This window comes from Globicephala melas, chromosome 4 (assembly GCF_963455315.2).
Source record: "Globicephala melas chromosome 4, mGloMel1.2, whole genome shotgun sequence".
NCBI classification, from domain to species: Eukaryota; Metazoa; Chordata; class Mammalia; order Artiodactyla; family Delphinidae; genus Globicephala; species Globicephala melas.
In genome coordinates, this window is record NC_083317.1 from 8,988,146 (window position 1) to 9,012,846 (window position 24,701).

The 24,701-nt window shown below is 48.4% G+C and overlaps 1 protein-coding gene across 7 annotated transcripts in view; it reads right to left on the minus strand.

The window, feature by feature from the left end:
- The window catches only part of DOP1B (DOP1 leucine zipper like protein B), a 109,965-nt gene that overhangs the window by 39,497 nt on the left and 45,767 nt on the right, over positions 1-24,701 (minus strand). For all 7 annotated transcript variants that reach the window (XR_009563659.1, XR_009563658.1, XR_009563661.1 and 4 more), the window contains exons 10-19: positions 22,623-22,743; positions 19,657-19,776; positions 17,269-17,371; positions 16,346-16,537; positions 13,182-13,866; positions 10,670-10,941; positions 6,733-6,885; positions 5,614-5,714; positions 4,724-4,914; positions 118-1,717 (exon numbers count right to left, since the gene is read on the minus strand). Coding sequence is in view for 3 of the 7 variants with exons in the window: in XM_030880857.2 (XP_030736717.2) it covers positions 118-1,717; positions 4,724-4,914; positions 5,614-5,714; positions 6,733-6,885; positions 10,670-10,941; positions 13,182-13,866; positions 16,346-16,537; positions 17,269-17,371; positions 19,657-19,776; positions 22,623-22,743 (3,538 nt within the window). In the remaining 4 variants the exon portion in view is untranslated. The remainder of the gene's footprint in view (positions 1-117; positions 1,718-4,723; positions 4,915-5,613; positions 5,715-6,732; positions 6,886-10,669; positions 10,942-13,181; positions 13,867-16,345; positions 16,538-17,268; positions 17,372-19,656; positions 19,777-22,622; positions 22,744-24,701) is intronic.

Here is a 24,701-nt window from a genome sequence, read left to right on the forward strand (position 1 = left end):
AACTAGGCCTTTGATTAGGTTGAAATTATCCTCCAGGTGGCTTCTAGGGGAAATCGGCTGTCTGTGACTAAAGCTGTCATTAAAGAAACAGTTAACACATCAAAGGGTTCACCGTACCTGATAGAGAGCTTCACCGATTCGCTTTCATACTGCTTGACCAGCTCGTCCAAGTTTTTGCAAATCTGGACGAGGAAGGGGGTCACCGTCCAGCCCAGGGACCTGCCGAAGTACGGCAAGGAGTGCGTGACCAGGCTGACCCAGGCCGGATGCATGCCGTAGCCGTAGGCCGGCTGCAGGCCCCTCACCACGGCGGACACCAGCAGCCCCTGCGAGGTGAGCCGGTGGGGCTGCACATACTGCAGGGAGCTGATGGCCTCCTGGAAGCTCAGGGTCTGCCGCCACTCCCGGGACAGGTCCGCCTGGTGTTCCGCCTCCTCGTGCACCGGCCCCAGGTGGTGCTCCAGGACGATGAGTGCCTGCAGCAGCTTCAGCAGCTCAATCTGCAGGGGGTGCTCGCTCCAGATCTGGTCCTGGCCCAGGTTGATGAGATTCTCCTCGAACAGGCTGTCCTCCCGCTGGGCGTGGTCCCGCGCCGCCACGGCCAGTCCATAGCGCTTGTGGCTTGTATACATGGACGCGGACAGCGAGAGCAGTACGAACTCCTGGACCCTGCACCTCTGCAGCAGGCTGTGGATGAACTCCACGTTCTTCCCTTCGGCTGACTTGGCCACCGAGACCAGCTGCGTCATCATTCTGATCAAAACTGCGACGCTCTTGACCTGCACGTCCCGGTTGCCGAGGACGTCTCGGTGGGAGACCTTCAGGTAACAAGGGTAGTAGCTGCGCAGGAAGCTCAGGCACAGGTAGGTGAGGAGCTCGATCAGCAGCGAGTGAGGGCACACGTTGGGAGACTGGGTCTGGAGCTTTCCGTAGAAGCTCTGGCCGACGAGGGCCTCCTGGTGGCGAGCCAGGAGGTTGGAGACGAGGTTGAGGTGCGCGGTGGAGCTGGTGTCCATGCTGGTCCGGGACATGGCCTCGATGAACTCTTTGGGGTTGGTCTTGAGCACGGCTTCGAGCACGGAGAAGGCGTACAGCACTCGCCGGGAGTCATAGGGCTGCGGGTAGAGCAGGATGTGCTTAAACAGGGCCTCGATCGCCTCCTGCCTCTCCCGCTGCTGCTTCAGCTGCCGGGCCACGCTCAGGGCCTGGAGCTCCGCGTCGGCCTCCTCGTCGCTGGACAGCGACTCCGAAGCCTGGGTCTTGTCCGAGTCCACGCGCGCCAGGCTCCACTTGACAGTGGACTTGAGGCTGGCTGCCGGCTCTGGGGAGCCCTGGGCTGCCGCGGGGAGGGGCGTGCGGCAGAGCTCGCCGCCGCTCAGCTCCTGGGGCTCGTGGGACGGGGAGGAGAAGGGGGACGTGTGCTCGCTCTCCGTGGGGCTCGTGTCCGCGGACTCGGTGCGCTCGCTGTCGTCCGCGGTGTCGCAGGCTGCCCCGTCCAGCAGGTCCGCGCAGCAGGCAAGGTCTTCCTCGCTGGGCTCGCGGCCTGGCGGGCATACCTCGGGCTCCTTCTCCACCTCGGCCCAGATGGCCTCGCGGTCCACGGTTGGGAACTGGCTCAGGGGCGCTCTCTCTTCGCCACCACCCTCCTGAAGCTCGGGTGCGCCCCACGCCTCTTTGAATGAGGTTCGCTTCCTGTTAAACCAATGACGCCAGTCTTCTGAAAATTACAGAACAACAGACGACTTCAGAACAGGAGGGTCAGTTATGACAAGTCGCTTCTAGAGTGATCTTTGTCTTAAAGCCAGGCAGAAAGATCAATATTAGTAAAATTCTCCTGTGGGAGGAGGGACAAGATAAATTCTTTGCGACAACGTGGATGGACCTGGAGGGTATCATGCTTAGTGAAATGTCGGACAGAAAATCACAAATACTGTATGTTACCGCTTATACGTGGAGTCTAAAAATTAAAACAAGTGAATGAATGTAACAAAGCAGAAACAGACTCACAGTCACAGAGAACAAACTAGTGGTTACCAGTGGGGGCAGGGTGGCAGGGGGAGACACGGGTAGGGGATTACGAGGTACAAACTCCTGTGTATGCAAGAAATAAGCTACCAGGATATACTGTGCAGCACAGGGCATATACCCAATATGTTATAATAACTATAAATGGAGTATAACCTTTAAAAACTGTGAACCACTATCTTGTGCACATGAAACTTACATCGTATTGTAAATCAGCTATACCTCAACCAAAAACATAAAGTGTAAAAACCACAAAATAAAATATAATTCCCCCATGAAACAACAACACTAGAGTCTAGATTACATTACAGATGGAAGGCAGACAAGCAAAGTGAACAGGCCTTTTATAATGTTCAAGAAATTGGATCATTTAGTTACATTGTCATAGGAAATATAAATATCCCGAGTTTAGGGGAAGGGTGATTTAAAAAAAAAATGCCTATCATTTTCTCCCGGGAGTTTCCTTTCAAAAAAGGTATCCTACAGAAATGTCAGCAGAAGGTCTTCAAAGCTAAGAGGGTATCACTGAAACGTCTTGAATAAAAACAAACTGTAAAGCAAACAAGACATCCACAGTAAGAGGACTGAAAACACTCATGCCACAGGCATGCAGAGGGCTACTGTTTGGTTTTTTTTTTTTTTTTTTTTTTTGCGGTACGCGGGCCTCTCACTGTTGTGGCCTCTCCCGTTGCGGAGCACAGGCTCCGGACGCGCAGGCTCAGTGGCCATGGCTCACACGCGCAGCCGCTCCGCGGCATGTGGGATCTTCCCAGACCGGGGCACGAACCCGTGTCCCCTGCATCGGCAGGCGGACTCTCAACCACTGCGCCACCAGGGAAGCCCTGTTTGGGTTTTTTAAAGATACTTCTACACGTACGATATGGAGCAATGTGTGGAGTATATTAAGTATTGAAGAAAAAAGACTAAGCTGCAGAATCTAGCTGTACAGAATAAGCCCAGTTAGGGGAGAGTGCCTGTAATATGCAGCTATGAAAAAGTCTGGAATGACAGCTACTGAACCATTAACAGTGAGGCGCTCTATCAGCCGGCATCGCGAGGGACTTTCACTTGTGCTTTTGCTTCCCGACTGAAGATTCCAGTTCTTAAAATAAGCACGCTAGTACCTCTGAGATCAGAAAATACACAACACTTTAAAGTGCTCAGGTCTCTTTAAAAAAAGGAGTGAAAAGCCAGATGTCTTTGGTACTGCCAAACATTTGTAATAGGCAGCTTCCAGCAAATCTATTCCATGAACACTAAGCCAGGTTAGGAAAGGAGGAGGAATAAGATTTTAGAAATAGAGGAGCTGCCTGGTGTGCACAACAGTATTTAAAAAGTAGATTTCTACAGGCTCACAGAGGTAGCATGCAGGGTAAGCAGAACCCTTTTAGTTGTTTCCAGGGAGAGAACGTGGCAGAGAAAACGCATTGTCTCTTACTAGGCAGGTAGCATTAAACGTCAATTAGAGGGGGCAGCAGGGAGTGCCACGAGACTTTTAAAACCCAATGAGCCGTGGAGTGAAAACTTTCTCGTTAAAGCAAAGGAATGCTTAAAATCTAGCTTCTCTTAATGAAGAGCAAACTTTTAAGAAGGTGCTTAGTTTATACTTCTTTGCATTTTACTTTCTTATAATTGTGGAGTAATAAAATGCCTCTTCTTTGAGGAGGCACCTAAAGGAAAACCAGAAGTTACAGTTTTAGGCAAGGAACCCTGTAAGGAAAGGAAACCACCTTAGGAATCTTTGCTTATTTAGGTGTTAGGCTGCTTTTCTCTGTGAGATAAGACTGGGACAAACACTGAATATTTACAACCCCGTGGTCTAAACAAACTAATCAAAGCTTGTAAAACCGTCACTTAGAAAACTGCAGGAAGTCATAAAATACACCTATTGTGGGAAGCAATGTTAGATCATAAACGGCTCTAGGTGTTAGTCACTGAAATTTAATGAACTCCTCGGTTTTATTTTAGCCTTTCTTTTCTTCTTCTTACCCATACTCTTTTAAATTTATGTTAAAGATGCCTCTGAAAGTTCTCAGAACCCAAAGGTCTATTTCTTCTGCATTTCTGATTATATGTTCACAGCTGGAAAGAGCCTTGGAGAGCAGACAGAAAAGAAACCACTTACCTTGTTCTTGACAGTTCTGGAGCAGAAGTAATTTTTATAAAGTACAACTGAGTAGGTTACATGCAAATTTCAACATTCTTGATCATTCATACCTGGAGGCAACCTCCACTCTCCCGTCCCAGGTCTGAGAAGTGCTAGCCTAGCCAACCCAAACTGGACTTCACGCCAGACCTCAGACTTCTTTCATAAGTGAAGGGTTGGCCTTGGAGACCCTTGGATGGATGGTCTGTTTTTCTCTCCTCCTACCTTAGATGCACTTGAATTGCTTTCTCTAGCAAAAGAACCAAGAACCAGCTATATTTATTGGAACATGGGTTACTAACATTTTCCTGTTTAATATAAAAAAATCATGTTTTTCAGTGAACACAACAAACCCACCACCTAGCATTTCTAAGTGCTGGTTCATCTGATTCTTAAATTTTAAAAGTCCCCACAAAGTACCTTCATACCTTCTGAATGTGGCAAAACCACCAGGGAGGTCTAAGTGCCTCGCTGCTGCACCAGGCAGCTGGGGTCCACCCCTTCCTGCCCCAGGGACAGAGAGCTGGCCTGGCCTGCGCGCGGCGTGCTCACCCGTTGAGCTCTGCTGCTTGAGGCAGTGAATGGAGGCCCTCTGGGTTTTGGGCTCAAGCAGGAGTAGCAGCACGGGCTCCAGGATGCGGGCCACGTCGCCGAGGGAGAGCGCCCGCACCAGCCAGCCCTGGGCGGTGGCCCCAATGGCGCCGTCTGTGCAGGCCAGGCTGTCCAGCACGACGAACAGGGACCTGTGGGGGGATGCAAACCGTCAGGGCGGCTGGGACGCCCTCGGGGAGCTTCACCTGGCCTGGGCTTCCCGACCCAGGCAGACGAGGACCAGGGACGTTAACCCTGCTCTCAGCTAGAGTCTCTGGTGGCGGGGGTGGGGTGGGGAGCTTTTAAAATCCCGATGCCCAGGCCTCACCCCACATGGAGGGGGGAGGAGGTACCAGAATCAGCTGGCATCTCTCTAAGGCTGTGTGTCTGACCCCCGCATCTAGAGCTCCGGAAATAAGGTGGGGGATTTTCAAAAACCAACGCAGAACAGAATGCGCGTACGATACAGTTCACGTCTTCAGCATGTGGTTGAGGACATCACAGGCGCGCACGCCCAGCGTGGCTGCCACCCGAGTCAAGATCTAGCCCATCTTCGTCTCCCTACCAAGCCCCTGGGGGGCACGTTCTACCAGCTCCTCAGGTGAGTCTGAGGCACGTGGGGCTTTCTCCTCCCTCCAAGGCCAAATTAAGCAAACTCCTCCCAGGTATTCACACCCGTCTGGCCGGAATTCACTTAGGGGATCACAGGAATCGTTCGCTCTGCATCAAGAACATGGGGTCAGGTTTTCCACTGCACACATCTCTCTCTCCCCAGCCCGACACACTGACCCGGCACCTCTGCAAAGTGTCCCCTTGCTTTTAAGGGTAAGTTATAAAAAAGTCCCCCTCACCTGTCAAAGGAGCGATTGTGAGATGTCACTCGACTGCCTTGGATCTCTCTCGTCAGGTGCCAGATGACGGAAAATCGAAACAGAGCTTCCAGTCTCGTTCCCTTGAATAGCAAAGAAACGGGAGTGAGGAACCTGATTTCTTAGCAGAACACTGTTCTCCGTGGCAGCAAACCCCATTTAAATAACAAACAAGAGCTCAGCAGAAAGGCAGCAACCCAGGCAGAGATGCTGGAGTCGCATCAGTGCCTGGTGTCCGATGGCGCCTGGAGCAGGGAGGACCCGGGTCCTTGCCTTCCTTGCTCCCACTAACACAGGTGTGCTTTCCGGGGAGTGCGTATTCCAGACTCAGCGTCAGCCCGAGTCTGGGGTCACACCTAGGCCTGTGGCTGAAGGAAAACACAGAGCACAGCCTTCTCATGGCCTTTGGCAGTGCCAGGCTGAATGGCTTAGAGAACAGGACACGACAGCAAAGCAGAGCCAGGGCTTCCAAGGCGACACATTCTCTATGACTGCCTACTTCACTGAGAACTCTAGAAGCCCTGCAGGCATCATGGGAGCCTGGGCAGATTTCCCTGGTGAGCCTTAATATGACACAGGGGATAGCTCGTGCTTCTGGAGGCCTTCCAGTCCTGAAATTATTAATGTATTAAAATGTTACTAATGTGGACTTCCCTGGTGGCGCAGTGGTTAAGAATCCGCCTGCCAGTGCAGGGGACAGGGGTTCGAGTCCTGGTCTGGGAAGATCCCACATGCCGCAGAGCAACTAAGCACATGCACCACAGCTACTGAGCCTGCGCTCTAGAGCCCACGTGCCACAACTACTGAGCCCGCATGCCTAGAGCCCGTGCTCTGCAACAAGAGAAGCCACCGCGGTGAGAGGCCCATGTACCAGGGCGAGGAGTGGCCCCTGCTCGCCGCAACTAGAGAAAGACTGCACGCAGCAGTGAAGACCCAACACAGGCAAAAAAAAAAAAAAATGTTACTAGTGCCACAGGCCTGCCCGTTCATCAGGATGTCCACTGAGCTCCAGAAAGACTCCGGCCGGATATAGGTAAGTCTGTCTGGGCTCACGGTGTCAGGACCGATGTCAGAGGGAGGTTGTCGGCTGCAAAGACTCACCTTGTCAGGGTCCAGGAGGGCACGACAGATGATGTCCTCGCAGATGTGGGCTGTCGGGGCCAGGCAGTGCAGGCGGTAGAACAACTCTACACACGTGACGTGATGCTCCTGGGTCTCCTTGTTCAGCTGATTCCAAAGCACATGAGCCACCCTCTGGACGGAGGGGGAGACAGTGTGAACACAGGCGGCTCCCGCCCATTTCCTCCTTGTGGCAGCCCAGTCCCGGCCCCCAGGTACTGGCTTCTGCCTACATTTGCTATGGGAGGATCCTCAATACACAGAGAACCAACACCACCAAGCAGAACAAAGCGAAGCAAACCCAAACCACATTACAGACCCCTCAGGAGTCATCCGGGCAAGGGCAACGTTATAGGTTAAACTTGGATGTCTGAGACTAGCTCAGAACACTGCAGCTCTTGCCCAGACCTTCACTTGCAGAGGGGAATCATCTGGAAGCAAGAACCTATCAGCTGAGGCATCCTTTCAACAAGCGTACACCAAGGCTCCCTACACGCCAGCACTGGGGTTCCAGAGACGCACCCTCTAGGAAGTTCGGTGGATTTGCGGTGGTCGCTATCCTGAGATAGACACCGTAGGACCTTACCACCTAGGGTTGGCTCAAACTGGCGTTCAGCTTTCATTCCCCAAACTTGTTTGTTCCCAATTCTGTGCACAACACTGTGGCAGATGCCCTGGCTCACCTTCAGGGCACAAATTGTATCCCAAATAGAGTCCTTCATCTCCCCAGCCCTGAACTCAGCGCTTTAAACGTATGAGGTCTGCAAGCGGCTGCAGCCCCTCCCCAAGCCCCAGGGAGCGCGGCGGGTGCCTGACCCAACCACAGTGAGACTCAAAAGGACGGCTGGTGGCCCCTTCCGGGAGCGGAATTTCTGAAGGCATTCTTCCAGGTCGTGGAAAAAGATGATGTCTCACAGATTATAACTTTTTATAATGTACATCTTACATCAGAGAACTTCTTTTGGCTCATTTATTTCTCTTGAACAAAACTGTCTTCTCTGCACAGATCAAATTAACCACTGACTGGTTTGAGCCACTAACCATTATTTATTTTTTCTAAGGGACCATGATGTCCAATTAACAAGTTACATGTAAACTTTTGATACAAAACTTTTGACTAAAAGTCCCCTTGCTTGCAGTTCCTACGGCAAATTTATGAGTAAGATGCTCCACCTGGAAGGTTTAAAGTTTTTTCTGGAGGGTTTCTGAGACTTGATACTGATCACAAAAACACACCTGCTCCTTCATCTGTCTTAGCCTTCTCAATCCCTATGTTCTGGACGTTTTATTAGTGGCTGGCAATCTGCCTTACAACCTAGAAAGGGCAGGGTACTCTTGGGATATCTGACCTTATCCTCATTTGCACTGTGTGCAGAAGGAAAGCTGGCAGGTGAGCCATTCCACGGGAATGAGAAAAAGGCTAGAGGATGTGGAACCAGCCCAACACCTGGAATCCAAGAACCAGGGGCACATCCTGGCTACTTGTGCAGGTTGCATTACCACTTCTACTTCCAGCATCTCAATGTGGGCAGGTACCAGCCACACCCAGCTCTTGACAACCTGATAATATGTAACCGTATGCTCCGGTGCTTGGCAAGTAGCAGATACTCAGGTATGTACCAAATCTGAGTCAAAATAAAAATCCAGGCTTTGGAAAGAACTCATAAAAGTATACTTCACACCAAACAAGAGGCTCTTCCTGTGCAATAGTTTTCAGAGAATTTGCCCAGCGGGAGAGGCAAGCCATAAAACAGAGAGTTGCATAGCTCTCTATAAGGGAAATGAGTCTATTTGGAACAGAGCACAGGTGTATGTTCAAGTCTAGGAGTGCTTTCAAAAACAACAGAGATTTGGGCGGTAAGCAATTAAGAGGAGGCTGGTAGCTCCACCACAGCAACAAGCTAAACCACAGGCCTGCTCATTTACCAGAAATAACCAGGGAAACAGAGAGCTAGGAAAAATCCTCCTGTGTCAAAACAAATCTCAAAGACTGGCCTCAAAAAACTACCTGAGAGAGGGGTGTAAATTTCATTGGCTCAGACTGTGGAGTGATTTATGCCCCAAGGCATTGTTGAAAACAATAGAGCAATCAGCCAGTGATTAGTGGAGCTTAACATCTGGGTGTGATACCAACAGAGCTTAACAGAGACCGGACAGTCAATGAGAATAGAAAGCAGACGGTCAAGGAGAATCTTGCTAAGATCACTATCATCTCAGACTAGCTGCACATTCCTAAGGCTGAACCCTCCAAGGAGCAGCGCCAAAGGCCTCACACTGCAGGGGAAACAGACATCACTACCACAGTCAAGTCACTAAACAAACAAGAGACAACAAGTCACAGGTGGGGTGGGAGGGAGGTCCCAGAGTACAACTTTACAACAATATATTACCTAAAATGTCCAGTCTTCAATAAAGACTATAAGACATGCAAAGATACAAGGAAACGTGGCCCATACGTTTGGAAGAGGAATAGAGCTATTCAAGAGGGATGTTTCTATATCTCACTGGAATTTAGTATGAATGTGAAGTTAATTCTGATAAGATGTATTGGTAAACCTTAGAGTAACCACTAAAAAAAAATAACTCCCAAAATATATCGAAAAAGTCATCAAGGAAATTAAAATATTACACTGGAAAATATTCACTTAATGAAAAAGGAAGTAGTAAAAGGGAGATGGGTGGAAAAAAGATATGACATGTAGAAAACAAGGAATATAATAAAAACCATTGAAATGCGTGCTTTAAATGAATGAATTATACGTAAATGATGCTGTTTTTTCTTTTTTTTTTAAAAAAAGGAAACAAAGCTGAGACGTGGCCTCAATTACATGACTTGCTTGATAGAGCTCATCTCCAATAGGTGAAAAGCCAGCCCATTTCGAAAGCCTTTCAGAGGACGGGCTGTCAAGACCTGAAAGGACAGTTTAATTCCAGCACCTCATCCCCACATACAACACCTAAAATGTCTCTTCCTTAGCATCTCCGAATTCGCAGGGCATCTGCTGTCCTGACCACCTGCAGGGGAAATGTGTCCCATCTACAGGCCCCAGTGAGCGGGCTGGTCCCTGTCTATACCACACGACCACTTCCCCCTGGCCTGCGCCACTGCTGTGGTCGACTGGACGGCAGAAGGCACCTGACCCAAGGGGGCCCCGCTGACTGCCTATTTAATAGCCTTGACCAGTTAGTTCAGAATTGTTAGAAAGTGATACAACTGTCATTAGCTATGAGAATCAAGCCTGAGGGTCCTGAGGCAGACTGAAGGTCAAGTGGCAACCAAGTTAGGTCCTGGTTGGCAGGGAGATGTGCAGAGCAAGCAGCCTCGGGACCTGACAGCTTCCCAGGTGAGACCCCGTGAGACCCAGCTGCATTCCACTCCCGCCCTTGGACTTCCATGGGCTCCCCTACCTTTATAATAAACCTCACTTTTATTTTCATGAGCTAGCTGGATCTTTCAGCTTCTTGCAATTAAATGAGCCCTATACTACCTTATTTTCTTACTCTGTCCCCCCAAAAGATGGACAACACCTGCTCACCATCTTCAGCAACAATCATTCTTACACTGACACGAACTAAGTTTTCCTTGAGGCTAAGTAACCTCAAAGCCTCTAACCTCACAAATTAGGACAGAGTCTCTTTTTCTGTATATTTAGATAACTTAGGAATCCTGCCAGACGGAGTCTGGTCAGCCTAAAACTGAACGCAAATATTACTGAACACTTGCTGCGGGGACAGAAACTGTGCCAGGAGCCTGGGTTAGAGAGATGGGCAAGGCAGGCAAGGTCTCCAGCCACCCTCACCGGCTGCCACCCAAGGCACCATACTCTGTCACCACCACTACAACTTGTGGGACAACTTCAAATATAGAGTCTGGGAAAAGCGTCCCAGGGTCCCAGCTACCCTCCTCTGGATGGGATACCTGATAGAAGTCTGTTTTCTCTGCGATGACTTTCAATATTCCTGGAGCAATGGGAGGAACTGTCACCATCTGCAGCTTGCTGAAAAATGGGCTGTGTCCGGAGCTTTTATAGCGTTTCACTTTGTCTTCAATGACAAGTGCTAGGGACAGGGAGTGGTTTATCACTTCGAGCAGGGTGGAGATGGCCACATCCCGGAGGTAGCCGTCAGTCACACAGCAGCAAATGGTCATCAGGGATTTCAGCCAAGACGGAAAACTGGAATCGCCAGCTCCTGGAAGGAAGCCAACCAGAGAGGACAGAGAGAGACAGACAAAACCTCATGAAACTCGCTCACCAGCCTGAGAGCCAGTCTCCAAGGCGTTTAGATCCGGGAAGTCACCTGGACAGCAGCGTGATAACCTTCTGGTGGTGACAGGATACGCTGTGCCCATTCAGGGCCAGAGGACAAATGAGACCAAGTCTGGTTTCATGCGCTTGTCAGATTATTCAAATTCTGCAAAGGTCGGTCTCAGGGTTTTGAAATGATTCAAAATCTTTGTTTTCATGTCATTAAAAATTTTTTTAAATATAGTAAAATTTGAGTTAAAAAACTTTTTTTTTTTTGAAATTTACAGAGTCAAAATCACATTTTTTTGGTGCAGAGTTCAAAATGTGTTTTCAAAGCCCTCTTGGTGGTAGGGCACGTGCCATTAGCTTTAAAAGAGGCCGAAAATACGCTGAAGCTATCAATTCTAAATGCATTTCTTCCAAGTATACTGTCATTTGCAGTTCATGAGCCAGAGACAAATTGCATGGGCGTTTAAGGTAATGACAGGTGGAGAAATCTTCACCCTCTGCTCCCACCAACTTAATCACTCTTTCTTCTTTTCCACTTTTTCCTCCATCCCTTTTTCCTTTCAAGTGTTCACTGCCTGCAATGGACCCAGCTGTGTCTGCCCAACATTCCCACGTTGAAGCCCTCACTCCCAATGTGATGGTATTTGGAGGCGGGGCTTAGGGGAGGTGATTAGGTCTAGATGAGGTCCTGAGTGTGCGGCCTTCAGGATGGGACTGGTGCCCTTCTAAGAAGAGACAACAGAGAGAGCCCCCTACCGCTGCCCCCCAGCCAGGACGTGAACATACGGTGAGAAGGTGGCAGTCTATAACCAAGGGGAGAGCTCTCACCAGAAACTGACTATGCTGGCACCCTGATCTCAAACTTCTAGGCCCAGAGCTGTGAGAAAATAAATTGCTTTTGTTTAAGCCCCCCAGCCTACGGCAGTTTGTTACGGCAGCCCAAGCTAAGACACTGCCTGTTATGGGTTGAACTGTGTCCTCGTAAAAATTCTTATGTTGAAGTCCTAACCCCTTAGAATGGGACCCTATTGGGAAATAGGTCATGCAGATGTCATTAATTAAAATGAGGTCATGGGGAGTTCCCTGGTGGTCCAGTGGTTAGGACTTGGAGCTTTCACTGCTGTGGGCCCAGGTTCGATCCCTGGCCAGGGAAGAGACAAGATCCCGCAGCTGCGTGGCCAAATAAATAAATATTGGATAAACTAAAATGAGCAGAGTGGGCCCCAAACCCAATATAACAGGTGCCTTATAGAAGGGAAATTTGAACACAGACATATACACAGGAAGAACACCATGGAAAGATCAGAGTTGGGCTGCCACAAGCCCAGGAACTACCAGAGGCTAAAGGAGGCTTGAACACATCCTTCCCCAGCACCTTCCGAGGGAGCGTGGGCTTGCCAACACGTGGACCTCAGACTCTGGCCTCCAGACCCATGAGACGATCCATTTCTATTGTTTAAGCCACTTAGTTTGTGATACTTTGTTATGGCAGCCGTAGCAAACTAGTATGTAAAGCTTTAAGAGCAGGTCTCACGAAAGAGTCTAGGTACTGACTACCATAAGCACCTTTAACGTGCCAGACTTTGTTTTTCTTTTTTCTGTGGCGACGCCCCGTAGCATGTGGGATCTTGGTTCCCCAACCAGGGATGGAACCCGTGCCCCCCCGCAGCGGGAGCGTGGAGTCTTAACCACTGGACTGCCGGGGAAGTCCCAGTCCCAGACCTTTTGACGGGCTTTGCTAGACACCCCTAGTTTAAAAATACAGACCCCGGGGCTTCCCTGGTGGCGCAGTGGTTGAGAGTCCGCCTGCCGATGCAGGGGACACGGGTTCGTGCCCCAGTCTGGGAAGATCCCACGTGCCACAGAGCGGCTGGGCCCGTGAGCCGTGGCCGCTGAGCCTGAGCGTCCGAAGCCTGTGCTCTGCAACGGGAGAGGCCACAGCAGTGAAAGGCCCGCATACCGTTAAAAAAAAAAAAAAAAAATACAGACCCCGCCTCATCAATTTCCCATCTGGTGAGACAAATCCAAACCACACAGGCTAACTACAAAACCAGGAAGGAAACAAACATGGCACACAGTTCCTTCTCGGCCGCTGTGATTTTAGCTCGTCTCTAAACCTCCACTGCCAGAGTCCCAAGGCTCCTCCACGGGACTCTAGCCGGGCCGCCCTCTTACCCGGCAGCTGGAAGAGCGCGTCGCAGAGCTGCTCGGTCTCCTCCTGGGACAGGTACACGGGGAAGGTGGCGCAGTCCAGCAGCAGGTGGCAGGCCGCGGCGAAGGCCTCCCTGCAGCCCTCCCTCGGGCTCCCCGGGTCAAGGACCACCTGGTCCACGGCCCACTCCTCCTCCCCCTTGCGGCCAGGGCTGCTGGGCAGGGGCGAGGGTGTCTCCAAGCTCTTTGTCTTGAATGGAGACCCTCGCACCGTGAACAGGTCCGAGAGCATCTGCCTGAACTGGGGCCCGCCGAGGGGCTTGGCCTCCCACGAGCTCTTCCTCCCCGAGTCGCTGCCCGCCGTGCCCCGCACCCCACCCTCCTCCCTCGGGCCTGTGGGCTCTGCCAACTTGGTTTCTTCTCCGGATGCCATCAGCTGTGCTCCAAAAATGTTCTTGTGGGCAAAGTTGGCAATTAGCTCCTGGAGGCAAAGAAACGTCCTCTGCATGCTGCCGCCCTTCTTCCAGACGTCGTCTTTGTCTGGAGAAACCCTGGGAACCCTCAGGTGCTCAGAGAGCTCTGGCGACGAAGCACTGAGGCCGATGCCACTGTCTTCAGATTTAAGCGGAGGAAATGGAGCGTCTTCATCACCAGGAAGCACTGCGTTTGTGCCTAAAATTACTTCACCGTTTTCACCTTTGACTGGACTCTGCAAAGAATGGAAGTTTGTACCGTGTATCTCGAAAGGCCAAGGGATTCAAACATCAACTGAATCAGGCTACGAACGCATCCTCCCTGCTTTTCAAAATCACAGTTCTCTGCCCCGAGAGGATCCCTGTGTACACGTGTATAATACAATGGAGAGGGCACGCAGGGGGCAGGAGAAAGGCGGCCGGCCCAGCGAGGCGGCTGGCCAAGCCCTGTGCTCTTTGGGTGGGCTGGCTTTGAGCCCACTTTATTTATTTAGGCCCTTCAGGGTCCAACAGGGTTATTTAAAAACAGCTTCTGCCAGATGTAAAAATATGAATGAGGAAACTGGGCTGAGTGTAAAATAAAGGCACAAAGGAATGAAACACGGGGAGACAGCTAGAACAAGTGTTTACCCCGTACACGTTTCACACACACACATGTATATGCGTGTATACGTTCTGTGGCTTTTCCAAAAGGATGACACTTCAACCTTTAATGAATCAACCTCTCATACTGTTACTCAGCTCATACGGCATTAAACTGAAGACTTTTCAGCATTTGACCCACTGTGCTCTTCGGGGAAGACTGAGACAGTATCACGCAATTTTAGAAACACAGTGTTATTTATATTTGTACACTACACGTGCTTAAACTTTATATCTTACAACCTTTTTAGGATTTTTTTTTCCAACAGCTGTAACAGCTAGGAAAAAAGAAGAAAAAAAAAAGACTAACTTAGAGAATGAAGCAACAGTCTGTAATTAATTTGCAAACTGAGATGCAAGCCCCATGGGGCAGGCATCTGCCCCCAGCACTAACCAACACACACAGCTGTCTTTCAGGAATGCTTCGCTTTTTTAGTCTGTTTGCACACCTGTCTGCCATTGCACCGAATGGATTTCAAGGGCAGAATTTTCAAATCCCTAAACAAAGTAGAAAATAAAAATAATTCAAAGACCATGGGCCGGGGCTTCCCTGGTGGCGCAGTGGTTGAGAGTCTGCCTGCCAATGCAGGGGATGCAGGTTCGTGCCCCGGTCCGGGAGGATCCCTCATGCCGCGGAGCGGCTGGGCCCGTAAGCCATGGCCGCTGAGCCTGCGCGTCCGGAGCCTGTGCTCTGCAGTGGGAGAGGCCGCAGCAGTGAGAGGCCCACATACCGCAAAAAAAAAAAAAAAAAAAAGACCATGGGCCTCTGACTGCTTGTGGAACCATAACTCTTACAGTCTTTTTGGAGGACAATTTGGTAGCATCTTTCTAAGGTAAGAAATGGGTTTGACTGCAACCCATTTCTATAAACTGATCCCTCAGAAACACTTGCAGCCCTGAGAACAGGTTGTGCGAAGATGCTGATTGCAGCACTGTAACCGTGAAAAACTAGAAATAACCAAAATAACCTTGATAGGGGAAGAGGTGAAGAAATTTAAAGCCATACCATAGACTCTCATTCAGAAATGAGAAAAGAGTAAGATACCTCTGTGAACACAGATATGGAAAGATGTCCTCCAAATAGTGTTTGGATGAAAACCAAAGTGAATCAGAGAATAATGTATGTTATGGGTTGAACTGCGTTCCCTAAAAAGATGTTGAACTCCTAACCTCCAGCATCTGTGAACGTGACCTTATTTGGAAATAGGGTTCTTGCAGATGATCAAGTAAGTGAGGTCATCAGGTGGGTCCTAATCCAATATGACTAGTGTCCTTATAAAAAGGTGAAATTTGGACACACACATATGCGCACAGGGAAGATGCCGTGTGAAGAGGAAGGCTGCGATTGGGGAGGTGCGTCCATAAGCCCAGGAACACCAAAGATCACTAGTGAAACACCAGAAGACAGGCAAGATGCATGGAATGGAGTCTCCCTCACAGCCGCACAAGGAACCACTCTGCTCACACCTTAATCTCGGACACCTGGCCTCCAGAACTGTGAGACAATAACTGTTATTTTGTCACCCAGTGTGGCACTTTGTTACGGCAGCCCCAGGGACTACTCTCTCACTTATATTAAAAAAAAACACAGGGCTTCCCTGGTGGCGCAGTGGTTGAGAGTCCGCCTGCCGATGCAGGGGACACAGGTTCGTGGCCCGGTCCGGGAAGATCCCACATGCCGCGGAGCGGCTGGGCCCGTGAGCCACGGCCGCTGAGCCTGCGCATCTGGAGCCTGTGCTCCGCAACGGGAGAGGCCACAACAGTGAGAGGCCCACGTACCGCAAAAGAAACCAAAAATACAAAATTACATGTATACAAACATACACACAGAAAGGTCTGGACGGTGAGCTGTGTCTAACCATTAGCTTACTGATGGGCTTCAGCAGGAAGTAGCAGGGCAGAGGGTGAAACGACCGGGGGTTGCTCCTACACTAAAAGTTTTTATGAAGTGTGTGAGGATTTTAGGTGCGTGTTTTAGATATTACTGATATATCTTCTAGTCTTTATCCCTACGCGGGAAGGTACAAGGTTCCTTCAGCCCAGAGTACCACTTCAGCTCCTCCCAGCACGTACCAAGCTTCCACTTGCAGGCTCCGTGTCCAGGTAGGAAGGCGGCATCTGGACCTTGCTGAGCACTTTGAAACATGTCTTCAAGGTGTGCGTGAGTTCAGGTAAGCTTAGCGCCTCCATTTCCTTGGCCAGAGACTGCACCAGGCAGCCAAGCACCTGAGGGAGGTACTGGGTTTGCACCTCAGAGTAAAGTTCCTGTGAAACAGAGACACGGGTTTAATGTGTAACCAGTAGAAAATTCAAATTTTTTTTACAGCATAAGTTTGTTTCACATTAATTCCCAAATCAGAAAACAAAATAATATTTCTTTTTGATCTAAATAAATCAGTGGACGTTCTTCCTCTCCTTTCAGGTGGCTTTCCTCTTTCTAGCAGAAAATAGTCGCCACATTTATTTCTATATTAAAGAAATCAATTTCTTTTGAGAAAATTAGCCAAGGCTGTGACTTTAACTAAGAAATGCATTTACTCTCTGGGACTTCCCTGGCAAGCCAGTGGTTAAGACTCTGTGCTTCCACCGCAGGGGGCACAGGTTCCATCCCTGGTCAGGGAACGAAGATCCCGCGTGCCGCGCAACGCGGCCAAATAAATAAATAAAAATTTTAAAAAAGGACATACGTTAACTCTCACTCTTAAATAACTGTTGTTATTTAGGATGGATGACACTCAGCTCATCATCTGGTTTCCATAACTTCAGCTCAGCCCACTTACAACTGGCTCAAAAGTTATAAGCCCTTATATTAAAAGGACCTAAAAGAGACAACATCCAGCTACATCTTCCATGCTGAAACACACATTAACACAGTGCTATGTATTTAGGTAAAACTACTTCTTCAGTAAGTTTAGGTTCATAAAAAGGCCAACAACACTAATCAGAATGTAAGTAACAGCCAGCATTGGGCCATCTCCTTAGAGCAAAGGACCTACCAGGGGGATCACGTCCAGGAGGAACACAAGGAGGGTGCAGAGCTCCGAGACTGTCGGGGGGGCGCCGACGCGTCTCCCGGCAGCGTGACTCTGCTTTGCGGGTCTGCGTGAGTCGCAGGAAAGAAAAACAACTCTCTTATAATAATTTCAAGCGTTTCCTATGATTTCCAATAAAGTCGCTTTACTCTATTTCAATCATAATGAAAGACAGCTTCTGCAGTTCTAATAATGAAGCTTTGGTGCCAAAAACTATCTAACATAGACAAGTGTCAATAAGTCTTGAATCTGCTTGTCTCCAAAACAGGTTCACTCTGACTTGAACTTCATCAGACCAGGTGAGGGTGGTCCATGCCCACGTGGGATTCCCTACCCAGCAGATCTGGAGCTACCAACAGCAACAATTCCAGGCCCCCAGCCCCAAACCAAAGGCATGTTCCCGGGGAAAGGGCCTGGTGACAGGATGCAGGACAGCTGTTCAATTTGCTGTCAGAGCAACCAGAGACAGCTCCCTGCATGTCACCAGGAGCTCATCCCCACGAGCTGCTTAGAATTTCTCAGCTCCCACAGAGAAGTGTAACTCCACTGGGCTTATCTTATTCTCAAGCTCAACACTTCCTTTTCAAGAAGTAGGCAACTGGATACGTAAGTTACAAAGTCAACATACTAGTTACCAAAACAGTAATTTTGGATTCGTCTAGCTATCACAGTACGATTCAACCTGAGTTAATTTTCTTCATTGTAAATTATCGCTTAGTTATCTTGGCATTTATCTTGGTAAGGGACTCAAGAACTGTAACCACTACATCTGGGAGATTCTGCTGCTGGGTGCCTGCTCTGAAGAGACCCATGCATCTGTGTGTAAAGAGACAGGACCAACATGGTCACCAGAGTACTATTTGCAACAATGAAAAGACTGAAACTGGTTTATTCACACACTGGACTACTATACCTAAGATGAATGAACTACGTGTATATAAATTTCCAAGGGCTGTGGACCATACCCCACCCCCCAAAACAACACAGTGCAAGAAGTTATATACACCTTGATAGTATTTATATAAAATTTGAACAGACAAAACAGACTATATCATTTCTGGGTACACATGTTATAAAAACACAGGTATCACAGGACAGACATGAATTTCAGAACAGTGATGAAAGCTGGGATGAAAGGAGGGAAAAGTGCTGGGAAGGTGGGGAGTTAGCTCTATCTGGGTAGCAACATTTTATTCCTTTAATAAAAAAGATGTGAAAAACAATGATCAAGTGTGGTCTATAATTTCAGCAATGGGTGCATGAGTGTCTGACGTCATTTCCCATCCTTTCTTACATTGGAATGTTTCATAGTTAATTTTTTTTTTTTTTAAAGAAAGCACTCCTCGTAACTCTGAAATGGAACTAAGCTGACCAAAATACACTCTAGCCTCAGTATAACATGGCCTTGCTGTCCGCCGTGGATCCGATTACAATTAATTTACTCATCACAGGTTTGAACACCTGCTGGGGCCTGGCACCAGACGAGGCAAAGGGCATGGCAGGAGCAGCTGGGACATCGGGCACGCCTGGTTCTAATCTCAGCTGCTGCCGATCTGCTGTGCAATGTCACACAAGGTACTTCACATCTCTGAGCTCCTCTTTCTTATATGATGGATGGCCCTGCTTCTCCTGGGGGTGTCCAGGGGATGGCCCGCGGCAAACGTTAATAAGTTATGCTTTGATTACAGTTGCAGGTACTGAAGACATTGTGAGAACACAGAGCATTCCAAAGGACGTGACAAGAATGAAGTTTCACAGCATGACTCACAGGACAAAATGGGGTTTGAGAGATTACATCAGTCCTCCTTCACAGCAAAAATCACACGGGAAAGGACTCCACAGGGAAGTTTGCTGTCCTGAGCACGCCACCGCCAGCAATTTGGAGGTGGTGCAAGTCACCAGATTGAAAGTGACGGGAAAGCTGATTATAGGAGCTTAGAACATGAATGCTTTCATCTGAACAGTTACACACCAATTTCAATAAGAATTTAAGATGACTGATGATTTCAAAAACACTCTTTCCAGTCCCAGGACCACAAAACTAAGCTTCCTGAATAGATTAGGGCTCCAAGGGCACCATGCAAAGAAAGCCGATTAGATGAACCCAACCAGAAAATGCACAGGCGAGTTTCTGAAGTTCGACTTCAATGAGGAAGCTTCAGTATCATGTGAACCCTCTCAATGGCACTGTTTTTAGTTCTATTATGATTTTAAGTGAATTCTATCGTGTACTCAGCAGAGACGACCCAGCATTAGCGAGTTAAGTATAATCTGACCACAACAAGCAGCTACGAAACCATGACACCCTCAATTCCTTCCCACATGTTCACAAGCCGTGAACTGGAGGCTTACCTAAAACAGTCCTCAAAGCACCTTGTCATGTAATCCCAGAGGAAGTCTGTGCTTAGGGATGTGATGAGCAAATTCACTGTTTTAACAATCTCAGAGGCATTTCTGTTTTCTTTTATTGTACTGTAAAGGAAGAGGGATATTTACAAATATATCTATGAAAAAACCTGTATTACAGGAATGCCATGTCTGAAAAACGAATTCATTGTACCATTTACAACTTATTTCTAGAGAGACTGACAAACTAGGTTATAGATAAAAAGTATTACTGTTCTTATATAGGGAAGAGAATGCATCGTGCCATCCTAAACAGTATTTATACTGATCCATTCCCTCAGAAGTAAGCTTAAGAGCTATTGTAGGACTTCCCTGGTGGCGCAGTGGTTAAGAATCCGCCTGCCAATGCAGAGACACGGGTTCGAGCCCTGGTCCGGGAAGATCCCACATGTCGCGGAGCAACTAAGCCCATGCACCACAACTACTGAGCCTGCACTCTAGAGCCCACAAGCCACAACTACTGAAGCCCGTGCGCCTAGAGCCCGTGCTCCACAACAAGAGAAGCCACCGCAATGAGAAGCCCATGCACTGCAACGCAAGAGTAGCCCTTGCTCGTGACAACTAGAGAAAGCCCTCACGCACCAACGAAGACCCAACACAGCCAAAAACAAATAAATAAATATGTAAATAAATTAAAGAAAAAAGAGCTATTGTAAAAAAGAATGTTATATGGAAAACCAGTTTTAGTCCAACCATAGGTAATTACATACACTATTGGTGGAATAACATAGTACAGCCATTTAGGAGGGAAATTTGGCTAACATTTAAATGCACATCTTCTATGACTCAGGAAATTTATTCTAGGGATTTATCCTACAGAAATCCTTGTAGAGGTACACAAAAATGTAGGCAAAGGGGGACTTCCTTGGTGGTCCAGTGTTAAGACACTGCACTTCCAATGCAGGGGGCATGGGTTCAATCCCTGGTCGGGGAACAAAGATCCCTCATGCTGCACAGCTCGGCCAGGAAAAAAAAAAAAAAAAGATGTAGGCATAAGGATATCATGACAATGTCATTTTGAGGCAGGAGATAGATGGGCTCCAGGCTAGGCCTTTACAACTGGCCTCCTGTTTACATTTGTTGGGGCAGGAAAAAGGTGGGCTTCAGGCTGGACACTTACAACTAGCCTCCTGTTTGCATTTCCTGAGACAGGAGATAGATGGGCTCCAGGTTAGGCATTTACATCCAGCCTCCTGTTTGCACTTCGAAAGAGAAATAACAGCAGAAACAGAGTAAACAGCCAGGCTTTGTCTCCTGAGGACACTTTAGGATAACAGTCATGGCAGGAACAGAGAGGGGCTAAACCCTGTCTGAGTAAAAGATGGAGAGGTCACCTATTTCCCATCCTTGGGGCAAGGGAGGCATGGCGTGTGCGCAGAAAGGCTCCTTGGGGGTCAGAAAGGAGGGGCCGCCACCCCACAATAGGTGATGCCAAGGTCCCCGCCATGGACCTCTGGGCTGGAATCCGTCCTGGAAAAAAGCTGCACACACATATCGGGGAGGGTCCTAGGGCAGGTCAGGTGTGGAAAAAGAAACTTAAATAAACGGTTTCTCTGTGTGCTCTCCCACTTGTCGTGCTGTGCCTCTAATAATAAACTTTGCACCTGCTTTTACAGTTTTTGCCTCCTTGAAACAGTCTTGCTTTCAAACGGAGGCAAGAGCCAGGGAAAATTTGAGTCTAGTCTCTTGCCCTTGCTGGTCTAGTGGCTAGGATTCCTGGTTTTCATCCAGGCTGCCCAGGTTCGATTCCTGAGCAGGGAACTAAGATCTTGCTTCAAGCCACCCCTTACTGCTGCTGCCTCTCTGAGATCAATTTTAAAATATTGAAAAAGTGGAAACCGCCAAAAAGTCAATCAATAAGAGATTGGTCAATCAGTCAGGATTTCTTAAATAAGTGTAACTCCTTACTGAGGACTTAAAGGCAACCACTATCCTCCAGGAGAAGAGTGTAGACCTATTCACAACTTGCATTAAAAAAAAACAAACAGGCAACTAAACAGGTACTGTAACTCCACCTTAAAAATAAATGATAGGCAGCTGTGTACTTATGCACTGAAAATCTGAAAAGAAATACAAATGTTGTATGTTTTTCTCTGAAGGGCAGTGGGATTATGGGTAATATCTTTTCCCGTGATGCCTTCAAATATTGGTATACTCTACCATGAACATGTATTACTTTTCATATCAGGAAAACAATAAACTACTCTCACTCTGCTAGAAAAAAGCAAACACTAAAGACTCTTGGTACACTTACAATTAATACACCAGAAAAATCTTCTAATCGATTTAAATTTTTAATACACCCAACGCCGAGTCAGGGAGGAGGAAATCATATTAAGAGTAAAGTAAAAAGGAAGAGGTTGTACTTCCTTAGGAAGTACAAAGACAGAACAAAACACAGGGCTGATGGCTAACTACACACTTTAAGTTATCGCCACGTCTGCTGTCTCCCAAACCCCACTCACCCTGCCTCCAGGGCCCTAGAGCGCCTTCATGCCCCTGGGGTGCCCTCGCCTTGCTCCCTGCTACCCCCCTTCTGACTGGTCTCCTGAAGACCCACACCCACTCGCCCCACTTCCTGATCTGACCTCCCGCCGGCCCTCCCCCCCGTCACTCACCACTTGTAAACCAGACCCAGTTGCCTTTGTTGAGCAACTTTTCACACCTGATCAGTAAATACGGTTTGTACTTCCCAGTGTGGGGCAGAGACAAGATCAAACTCCTTTTAATCATCACAATATTCAATAGGGAAGAGTCGATTCATATCGATTAAGAGCACAGGTTATTTTAAGGCGTGGCCTGACCCTCTGCATCCCCACTTTCTTGAGCACTTCACAATTTATGGTAAACAGAGAAAAAAAATCATGGCATTAGGGAGGGAGGAAGAGTGAAGTTGGAAGCCCCACCAGTACCTTATCAGTGAATTTCCACTCTGAGTGTAGCTCAGTTTAAGATCAGAGCCCAGAGCAGCTCTGCAGTAAGAATAAAAGGCCCGGATGACTTCGAGGAACAAATTCTCAACAACTTGAGGCCCTGCAATTGAAAAGGAAATGTCCAGATAAATAAATTAATAATCAAAATGTTTTCTTAAAAATCCATTGTAAACCAGTGACAAACGTGTAAAGCGTATTGAGAGGAACTCTATCTAACACATAGATAATTTATATAGTCTTAAATGTATGGAAACTTTAGTTGCGACAATGACACCTTTAGCTGGAGGAATAACATCTGTGAAAACAGCCAACATTTTTGTAGCGCTTACTGTGTGCTGGCCACTGTTCTAAGCATTCTATAACTATTAACTTACTTAATCCTCACAATAGCCACAGAACCAGGTATGCAATCAGGTAGGCTGTCCCGATTACAAGGGGACAAGAGGACTGAGGCCCAGACCTGAATAACTTGCCCCAGGAAGATTCTCGAAGGAGGCAGGGAGTGGGCTAAATGTTTTAAGTGTGCAGAGACTGCCTGGCCAGAGACCGTCACTCCACAGAAGCACCAACAGAGTAGGGCAACTTCCTATTCTGAATTCTTTAACTGATGAGCTAGAACGACACAAAAGAAATAACACCAGCCCAGAAAAGCCTCAGATGGCACAAAAGAACTGGACCCTGCCTGATAGGCAGTTGGAAGGCAGCTGGACATTTCTGCTCCACAAACATCAACCAGCAGGCCTGAAGGGAGGGCGTGACTTCCCACTCATGTATTCAGAGGAATGAACACAGGATGATTCAGAGAAAACAAAAGCTCTGTCAAACAAGGAATCAGCAAATAATCTAAACTCTTACGCTTCCAAAGACAAAAGGTCTCTTTTCCACGATAAACTCCAGGTGTATTTTATCTATAGCATAACACCGCCAAATGCTTTTTACTAGTGAAGGAAAGCTTGTGGTCAGGATTCCAGGGGAAGAAATGAGGACGAGGCTAAAGCCTGGTGGCCAAAGCACAGATAAGACTGACCTATGACCCTCCTATGCCTTCTAGTCTACGTTATCAATCCACTCCTTTGCCCTTCAAGTGTGTCTTTCCTTGGAAAACTAAATTATCAGGTAGGACGAATTTGCTGGGATGGGGCAGAAGCCTGTCATTCACCCCCCCCACCCCCACCCCCCCCTCCAGAAAATATGACCTGGAGCCCAAGCTAGCTCAGTGCTTTACTTGGCTCACGTCAAGGCCTTGACGTAAAACACCCATCTCCAAGGGTGGAGCTTGGAGGCACAAAAGCTTCTTCGTGCTTTGACTTTGGTCAAGAGCAGCCAGGGCTGCACCTGTCCTGGTACCCAAGTTCACTGGTGTTACATGAGTAGCATCTCGGGATGGGCCATCCGAGGGCCATTAAGGAAGCACCAGAGTCTTGACAAAGAGGGCTCAGGCTCTGGAGTCAAACAGACTTCAGAGTCTGAGTCCCAGTTCCTGGGTGGCCCCTGGCAAATGACTTCGCCTTGCTCAACCTTAGTCTCTCCCTCTGTAGAATGTGTACAGTAAGAAAATCTACCCCAGGGTTGTTGGAGGTACAGAAGTATGCAAGGAGATGCGTATTAACGATGCACAAAATAACTGCTCAAAAAAATGTCACCATTATTATTAACAACAGTGAAAACACACCAGGACCTCAGTCTCCCTTCCGTCTCCCTCGACCAGAAGGCCTTGTTTCCCTTTGTACACCTAGAGCCTAGCACCTTCCCTGCTGCACAGATGCCCCACGCCCGTCTCTGAATGCATAAACAAAGGGTCCCCATCCTGAGGCCAGAGGGAGGAGGAACTGAAAGAACACCCTCAGCTCTCGTTCTCTGCAAACGGCACCCGGACAGTGGGCACGTCCTGAGCGCTCAGATGATGCCATCAGGGATGAATCCCACGGAGAAGGGGGTTTCCTTCCTTGTTACCGTGTTCAAGGGATGAGATGTTGAGATCTTAACAGTGAATGGATACTGGAGCAGTTACTTTTTTTTTTTTTTTGCGGTACGCGGGCCTCTCACTGTTGTGGCCTC